Consider the following 9,044-nt stretch of genomic DNA (forward strand, 5'->3'; position numbering starts at 1 on the left):
CCGGCCGCGGCCTCGCTCGCCGGCGGCCGCGCGCCGGGGGGGAGGGAGCGGTTTTCCTGTCGGCTCCTGGGATTCGAGGCGCGTCGGGCGGGCCTGCAGCGGGCCCCCGCCGGGCGCACGCTCGCCCCGCTGACTGGAAGCCTGCGCGGCTGCCCAGCGCCCCTTCTGGTTSCAGTTCAGGCCTCGTGTAAAGCCAGCACCTTTCTCCGCGGTGTGGTCGTTTGCCGGCCTCGCGGACGGCCGTTCAGAAGCTGAACAGCACGTTAATACGTGGGCCGCGCTGACATCTGCGAAGGCTGTGACTTGTGAAAACCCTCGCTTCTGATATTTATCCAGCATTAAGAATTAATTAATTGGGCATTAGGAATACTGACAGTGGAAACACCAAATTGACTCCTCTTTCTACTCAGTTTCACTTTCACGTAATTTGGACTGTRGTTACAAGTCATGCTGCAGGGATCTCCTTTCTCCTGTGGTGGATTAATAATGTACTGCATTTTTTTTTGTATATGTTTTGTATCCTGAATCAAAGTAATGATATATAAGTTCATTTGTGCTTAGAGCAAAGTGAAATTAAGAAGCCGTCTCTGGTTACCTTAAGGATTGCTTTGTTTAAATAAATGAAACGCTTATGACACAGAAAGAAAGCTGAAAATCCCTCTTTAGCATCTTAAATATATGTCTCTTCTTATCCACAAAGCATACTTTTGGGGAAAAAAATAACTAATATTTTTTAAAAATGGTTAGCTGGTCTCCTGCCCCCCCCCCTTTTTAACCCACCTTAAAATTCTTCAGWTTTTTTTTTKAATTGTAGACAAAATAGGTGGTCCTGARTTCCTAAAGCAAGATTAAATAGTGGGCAACTCTTGTTCAAAACTTGACAGTCATATTTCAAACAGATTCTGTGTTTTGTACCTCAGAAGAGAAAAAGGGAGTGTCTTCCGATCTTTATTTAAAAAGATTCTGTTGAAATGCAGCAATACATTAAATGATGTAATGTATTAAAACATTAATTTATTAACATACATCAAAAACTCAATCTGTTTAATATTACACAGAAATTAATAATTTTCTATCTTCAGTTTTATTTAAAAACACACAACTCATTACTTATTTACGTGGAATAATTAAATTCAGTTTAGGGTATTGGTAGTTAAGCCTTATGCATATGCTTGCTCAGCGATAACCCAGTATCAGTACTTCTCCATAGTGCACTAGAATAGTCAAAGCAATGAAATCTGAACAGCAGATTTAAGAGCTTTGATAACTTGTTCATGATTCTGATTAGGTTCAGAATGTCATGAGACTTCTGTGTGTGTTTGTTTTCGAGAGGTTATCTGAAGCTTTTGTTTATTGAAACTACAATTTCTGGTATTTTGAAACTACCTGGGTGCTCTATGCATCTCAGCATGAAGGATGGGAGGAATAACTAACAGAAATTAAGTTAACCCGAAATGGATCCTTAGACTATGAATATGCACATTCCTAAAGATAAAATGAAATAAAGAAGGGAAGGGGAAAAATCAGTCTTTGAGACACCAAACTAAATCAAGGAAACAAGATGTCCTGATCCACGTAGCTTATATAGCTTTTCCACTTAGCTTGTTCAGCACTGCACTTAAATAAAAAGCCTCATTAACTTGAAGGGGGAGAAGTAAGTATCGTCTGCTCCCCTCTGTGACACACGTGCATCTGTATTGAGAATTCTATTGAAGTAGTTGCTGAATGCTAAGATACTTGTGATGCAACATTTGACAGTGTTCTAGGTAGTTCAGTAAGTCTCAGGAGAAACTGTTGTAAGCAAACCTGGAAAGAAATTACTTCCGTACAGTTTATGAGTTTATTTTGTAAGTAGCCTTTTATATAGCCTTTGTGCTGTTGTATTCTTCCTTAACTTTCTGTAAGTCAGACAACAAGTCTTGGAAAACAAATGTAAATGCCTTAAAATATTTCTGAACTAACTTAGTTTGCAGGTGTTTAAGTACATTAGGTAATCATAATTTAAACAAGGCAGCTTTTACTTTGGGTACTGAAACAGTCGAACAGTCCACTGATTGTTCTCTGCAGCTAGAACACATGTTGACAAACTCACAGCAAGATTTCAGTCAGGAAGGAACRCTCTTCTATCCCAGCTCTAGAGATGCCTGGAGGCACACTTGTATTTACTGGTTGGTCAGAAAGCTTTTGGTCACTTACCAGATCACAGTACAGAAGTCAAAAAATGAGGTGGAATTGGTTCTGTATTACACTGGCATGTTCTTTGATTTAGTCTAGTTTTGGATTACTTTGTGTATGAATATTTATTTAAAAAAATAATTATGGTATGTTCTGTGCTTTTGTAAAAGTTTCAGTTCCTATAAGACTGTTCATCCCCAAATGTAAATTGTGAATGAATAGTGATTGTCTTCTTGCTTTGGCAAGTGTGTGAGCATGTGGTTGTTATTACAAGAGCTTCCAGTCTAAGATCCTGAATCATTCTGCAATGTCTTTGTTGCTGGCAGATGCTTTCTATTGAACAAAGTCTTAAAGGCATCCTGGAATTTTGCATAAGTACAGGAATCTGTATGCGTGCATCTTAGTGTAGGTTGGAGCACTGAAGTTAGTCATAAAGAGTGGATTTATGTATTGTAGGAAGGAGTTTGTGGAAGCCATAGATCTAATTGGTACTAGAGACCATTAGAGTYAACACACGACTCCATGTGTGTATATAAAAATACATATGTTTCTAGTCACTTACATTTTCACTTTCTAAAAATACATGTTTTCTCAGCATCTTAATTTTATAGTGCTCCTTTAGGTAGCATTCAAATATTGAACATTGTGTAAATTCTTGTAATATTCTTAATTGCYAAACTAGTTATCTTTTCATTTGTTAATAACAGTCTTTGTAACATGCAACGTTTAGTTGTTTTGAAGCAGTCTTCGGTTATAGTAATTTCATACTTCAAATTGTGATGAGCTCCACTGATCAAGCAAGTCTCTGAGGCAAAGCTAAATGTAGTTATCAGAAATCAAATGCTTAGCTTTCCGAGGCCTATAAGTGGTTGTCTAATCTGTGCATTAAAAAAAGCGTCCTTTTGATTTAACAGTGACAGGCTCTGCTTACATTTCTCGAGTTGTGACTGTTGAAGATCAGAGATTGAACAAGATGAGTCATTTTCTTACATGCAGAAAAACAATATTAAATATTGTGCTTTGAAGAAATACTAGTCTGTGAAATAGGTGACAGTCCACGTTTTCTGTATGCAGGGTTGTTTGATGATTTGATCTTGCTCCTTTGCCTTCAGAAAAACAGCCTTTTCAGTATTGTGCAAGTTAAAGCAATCCCATGGATTTGAAATTCGGTACACTTGTACATTCAGCAGCTAGATAACATCTGCTTCTAATTTCCTTGGAAGTTCTTGTCTTTTTACTACTATTATTTCTCAGAGCCATACAGAGAGTCATCTGTATTTGTCATATGAATTCTTCAGTAGCAAAATGAATTGACACATTGAGAATAACTCAAAAGGGTAGGAGAAGAAAAATCTGTAGATTGTTATCCAGAAAGCAAGGATTCTGGATGTGAAAGAATTCAGAGGCATTTGTTTCAAGGATGTACATTTTTCAAGAATTTTGTGCCCTTAGAACTAAGGGAGTATTTTTCAGCTTGTAGATTACTGTATTTCATGTCTTTATAAAAACTGGCTTTACTCAAAAAATTAAATTTAATCAAGTTATTTGTTTTTGGAATGAAAGCGAAACTGAGTAGAAAGTGCAAACTTGATTCTTTTTCATGCTGGAGACTTCTAAGTAGTGGAAGAGAAAYATAAAAGATGAGTTGTTATAAAATGAGATATTAAAGATCTAATATGTTTACCCAGGTAAAGAAACTGAGGGTGGTGGAAGGAATAGGAAACAAAAATATTTTCAGCCTATTGATGTTCCATAAAGGGCAGTAATTTAAGATTGTTATGGCCAACATGATCATATATCCCAAGAATATTCTTCAGAAACAAAACTAATATTTACGTACAGCTTTCCCTGAGAGTGAATAGCATGATCTGGTTGCTAACACATTTCTAAACATATTCAAGAGTTATATCTGTTTTATTAAAAACAATTTATTATCACCTTTATATTAAAAAATCCTTCTATAGTGTTTGAAATTCAGTATTATTTCTGCCTTTATTTGGCAGCTGTATATTCTGTAGGATTCAGATTTCTTATGTTGTTTGCTTTTACAGAAAACTCTTGTGCAACTTGTAGAAATAGTGGGTTTTTTCATAGTTCACATTTGTCTGTAAATCTAGTAACATTTTAACTTTCAACTTATTTCAAAATAACTTTTTATTGTATATTTTCAAATCTTAATATGGCCAAATTTCCGACCACAGATCTTAAAAATGTATATCTGAAAGCCTGTCTGTTCCCAGAATAGCTGAAATTATATGAAGAATGTTTAGCATGACACTTTCAACTGAGCTAAATCATATCTGGATCTTTGGACTGCTTTGTTCAGTCATAGTCATCTTGTTGCTGTGACTCAGTTGATGGCACATTTGCTCAAAAGTAAGCAGACTTTGATCCGTGGGAACCTGTCTCTATCAGATACTGACATCAGATTGTATTGTTTCAATAAGAAATGTGATCTTAGAATTGCATATTAAACCTGACCATGTGGAAGTTAAAAATTCTTCGGTATGATTTTAGAGCTCTTCCCTCCACCCCCAAACACACCTTGTTTTATTGTCTTTTGGTCTAATCTTAAAGAATGGGGAGATTCAGGGGACAAATACAGTAGCAATTGCAAGATGACAGTGATACAACAAATGATGAATTTTTGAAGCTAACCATCTGTTACCAAATGTAACTTAGTAAGTATGCTATTCAAATACCTAACTAGGTGTAGGACAGGTTGGTGTACTAACCAGTAAGATAACATTTTGTCACCATTATTTAAATGCATTGCTCTCCCCCTTCATGCTTTTTTTTTTTTTCTTTTTAAGATTGCCCCTGTTTGTTCCTTTGTCTTGTTTCCTGCCCCTCCCCCCAGTCTCTTTCTTATTTTTATTTTTTCCTGACTTATTACCTTCTTCTACCACGGTTTGCAGCAGCGTGGTAACATTATGTAAAAACTCCATTTGTAAGTGGAGTTGAACCGTGGTGTGTAATCCGTTTCTCTGCAGCGCAGTTCCCTGCGAGACTGGGATGTGTTGGGTTTTGTTCTGTGATAATCTCTCCAAAGCAGTGGACAATGAATTGCCTGTTGAAAGACTGACAAGAGGATTAGTGAGCATCTGTTCTGAGAGAAATGGTATTTTTGAAGTGTAGAGAACTTTCCTGATTTATTGAAAACTTGAATAGTGCAGGTCCTTGCATTAACAGCATCATGCCTTTCCTGACCATGTGGTTGTCTGCTGAACCACTGTCATGGTCTGGTTTGTAAAGCCCTCTGGTATAGCTGGGTTTATAAAGGACCTAATAAACCCACTTTGAAACCATTTTGTAAGTGTGTTAATGAACTAGAAGGAAATTTATACTTAAAATTGGGTAAGGTAAACTTGTAACACTGTTCATAAAGTACTTTGAAGACTGCTGAATGTATGTAAGATTAAAAACAAGATAAAAACATTGTACCCAGGAGAATATGGATGTTTCTTGTGTGTTTGAACTTGAATGAGCCTTCCTTTTACAGGGTAGTTCTTAAATGATTTCTATTTAGAAGCTCTTTAGTGTGTTCCGTTTGTCCTTGATATCTCACTTAGTAATTGCCTCCTCTGCTCTCCCTGTATTCTTGTCTCACTGACTGTTCTCTGAAGCTTTCTGCAGTACTTCTCTATCTTCTGCCTTGGATACTCTTAAACTTATTTTCGTTCCCATGTTTCTCAATCTCTTGTTCTTAACCAAATGCTTCACAGTTAATTTGCTTTAAATGACTCCAAAACATGTATTTTAAAAGCATAGATGAAATACGAGATCAGAATGTACTGATRAGAGAATACAAACGAAATTACATAAGGCGATTACCTGTCAAAGATGGACTTTAGGGGAGTTTTGTGTACTTTATACATCTCTTAGAAAAAATGTGGATTTTCTATAAATACAATGTTGCAACACCTTTCTGTCCTTAAAAGCAATATATGAGATCTCTTACCCTAGAGAATACCAAAATGCTTTACAAATTTAAAAAAGTGGGGAAAAAAACCTTTGCTTTATGCACCTTGGAAACAGGGCTTTGAATTTGGTAGGTGGTTGGGAGATGTATACACTCATAACCCTGGCCTTTTTTCCTCTGTTTCCAGTACAAGAGAAACTGTTCTTGCCACAGCTGGTCTCTTTGAGGAGAGATCCTTGCTCCCATTTTGTCCCTTTTTCCATTTTTCCACAAATGTACCTGTTCTCTTAGAAGTTGATTTTGTTTTGAGCTATGCAATTTGTGCCTGTTTCTTTCTCAAGCCATTGTGTGTTCTGTGTGCATCCACGTGGCCGTGCTGGAGAAGCAAAAAGTTCTGCAGAGATTTGAAAGGGCTTTACTGCATCTGGGACCCAAAACCCACCAGTTGCTGGTGAAATGTCTCTGTGTGTGCCAAATTGCTTTTCATTTTATGTATCCCAGAGCTGAAGTAGTATGGAGGAGGTTTATTACAATTTATTTCCCATCTGCACAAAAAAAGGAGATTTTTTTTTTTTTGAAATATGCCTTTTCTACCATGTGGCAGTACTGTGGGCACTGATGTATTGTTTAGTTACAACTTCAAGTAAATGCAGTTTGGCCAAGTATTTTAATACTAGGTTAGGATTTATTTGGGACACAGGCCTGATACCCATCTCTTGTGAGTATTGTTTTAGGATCTTTAACTACCACATGTGGTCATGGTGTCAAAGTCAAGTCTGAAACAAGGAAACAATATGCTGGTAAGAGACATGAATTTGCAGAACTGGCTGGGGGCGTAGTGCCATCTACTGACTTACTAGTACCTCTTTCTGCAGCAGTAGGGTTTTCCTTGGTTTCCCATCCAAGTACTGACTAAGCCTGACTTTGTTTAGCTTGAGGTCTGAAAGTACAGGCTGATGTCATGGCTGCCATGTAATGGAATAAAGATTCACTTCATATGTGGTATTATCCATATAACTGCAATTTGAGCAAGAGGTCTTATTTACTTCCTGCAAATTTAAAACTTATTTTTCTTGTTCACATCTATCTTCACATCAATAATTTGATTTTACTGCATAAAGATTGACTATTATGTTTGGTCTTATTTACCAGATCTTACAGCAGACACTTGTTGCCCAAACTTCAGTTACTTTTAACTTCCTTTCGTCCTACTCTGTGGTGGTATAGGTTTCATTTTCAAATATGTGTTATATGCCAAAGTCATCTTGGATTCTGTGAACTTAYGTTTTTTGTGGTCTTCTCCTAGAATGTAGTATAGTAACATAGGGTATATACAAAGTCATTAACCAGGGATCGAGGCTTATATACTTGTAAACTTTAGCTGCTTTCACACATCCCAAACTTCTGAAATTCACTTATCTTTCGGTATGAAAGTAGCTTTTTGTAGAAGAGTAGTAGTATGTATAGGAAACACTACTGTATTTTTATCTGAAATAATATATGTAGGTTCTGGGTACATCTTGAGTCTGTTAAGTTATGTAATAAAAGCCTTGTAAGATTGAGATCTTTTAATGTTTTTAGATCAACATGATGCGTAAGTTTAAAACGGCATCTGTGTAAAGGGATTTATGACTAAAACTGCTTGTTTTTCTACAGAATTGTCTGGTGTTTCTCAGCTTGAAGAAGATCTGCAGTCATTATTGATCCTCTTTCTTGGCGTTACCATTTTCGAAGTGAAGTTTGCCTAGCTTTCTAGTGTGAGCTTTCTTTTCAGCCATCTTTAAAAAAATTTTTTGATCCGTAAAGTAGACAAGCTATAGTTCTACAATGTCCAAGTCATTCCAGCAGTCATCTCTAAGTAGGGATTCACAAGGTCATGGGCGTGACCTCTCTGCAGGAATAGGCCTTCTTGCTGCTGCTACCCAGTCTTTAAATATGCCAGCATCTCTTGGAAGGATGAACCAGGGTACTGCACGCCTTGCTAGCTTAATGAATCTTGGAATGAGTTCTTCATTGAACCAACAAGGATCTCATAGTGCACTGTCTTCTGGTAGTACCTCTTCCCATAATTTGCAGTCTATATTTAACATTGGAAGTAGAGGTCCGCTCCCTTTGTCTTCTCAGCACCGTGGAGATGCAGACCAGGCCACTAATATTTTGGCCAGCTTTGGTCTGTCTGCTAGAGACTTAGATGAACTGAGTCGCTATCCCGAGGACAAGATTACTCCTGAAAACTTGCCTCAGATCCTTCTACAACTTAAAAGGAGGAGAGCTGAAGAAGGTTATGGTAGAGATGGCAGATCATCCACACGGGAACCACCGTACAGAGTACCTAGGGATGATTGGGAAGAAAAAAGGCATTTTAGAAGAGATAGTTTTGATGATCGTGGTCCTAGCCTCAACCCGGTGGTTGACTATGACCATGGAAGTCGTTCTCAAGAATCTGGTTATTATGACAGAATGGATTATGAAGATGACAGATTAAGAGATGGAGAAAGGTGTAGGGATGAATCTTTCTATGGTGAGACTTCGCATAACTATCATAAATTTGACAGTGAGTATGAGAGAATGGGTCGTGGTCCTGGTCCTGAGAGATCTCTCTTTGAGAAAAAGAGAGGTGCTCCTCCAAATAGCAATATTGAAGACTTCCATGGATTCTTACCGAAGGGTTATCCCCATCTGTGCTCTATATGTGATATGCCAGTTCATTCTAATAAGGTGAGTTATGCACCAGATACTTCTATTTTCCTTTACGTTGTAGTATCTGTTCTGTTTTTACCTTTTTCTTTAATTATTTCTATAGCCTGGTTGCTTTTAAAATGATCTGAAAGTTTGTTTGAGAGTGAAAAAGGCACTTGGTTTATTTACAAGGTAATTGTTAACAAACATTTTAAACCAGGGCTTTACATTAATGTTTTGGTTTGGGTTTTTTTTTTTCTTCCCCCCC

The 9,044-nt window shown here is 37.3% G+C and overlaps 1 protein-coding gene across 2 annotated transcripts in view; it reads left to right on the forward strand.

Annotated features, from left to right (window-relative positions):
• The first annotated feature begins 7,718 nt into the window (after positions 1 to 7,718).
• MATR3 (matrin 3) overlaps positions 7,719 to 9,044 on the forward strand; it is a 17,870-nt gene continuing 16,544 nt past the window's right edge. For both annotated transcript variants that reach the window (XM_085307770.1, XM_085307772.1), the window contains exon 1: positions 7,719 to 8,815. In XM_085307770.1, coding sequence (XP_085163896.1) covers positions 7,925 to 8,815 — 891 coding nt within the window. In that variant the 5' untranslated portion in view covers positions 7,719 to 7,924. The remainder of the gene's footprint in view (positions 8,816 to 9,044) is intronic.

The sequence above is a fragment of the Rhea americana genome, unplaced genomic scaffold (assembly GCF_003343005.1).
Source record: "Rhea americana isolate MKP2758 unplaced genomic scaffold, rheAme1 scaffold_264, whole genome shotgun sequence".
NCBI lineage: Eukaryota > Metazoa > Chordata > Aves > Rheiformes > Rheidae > Rhea > Rhea americana.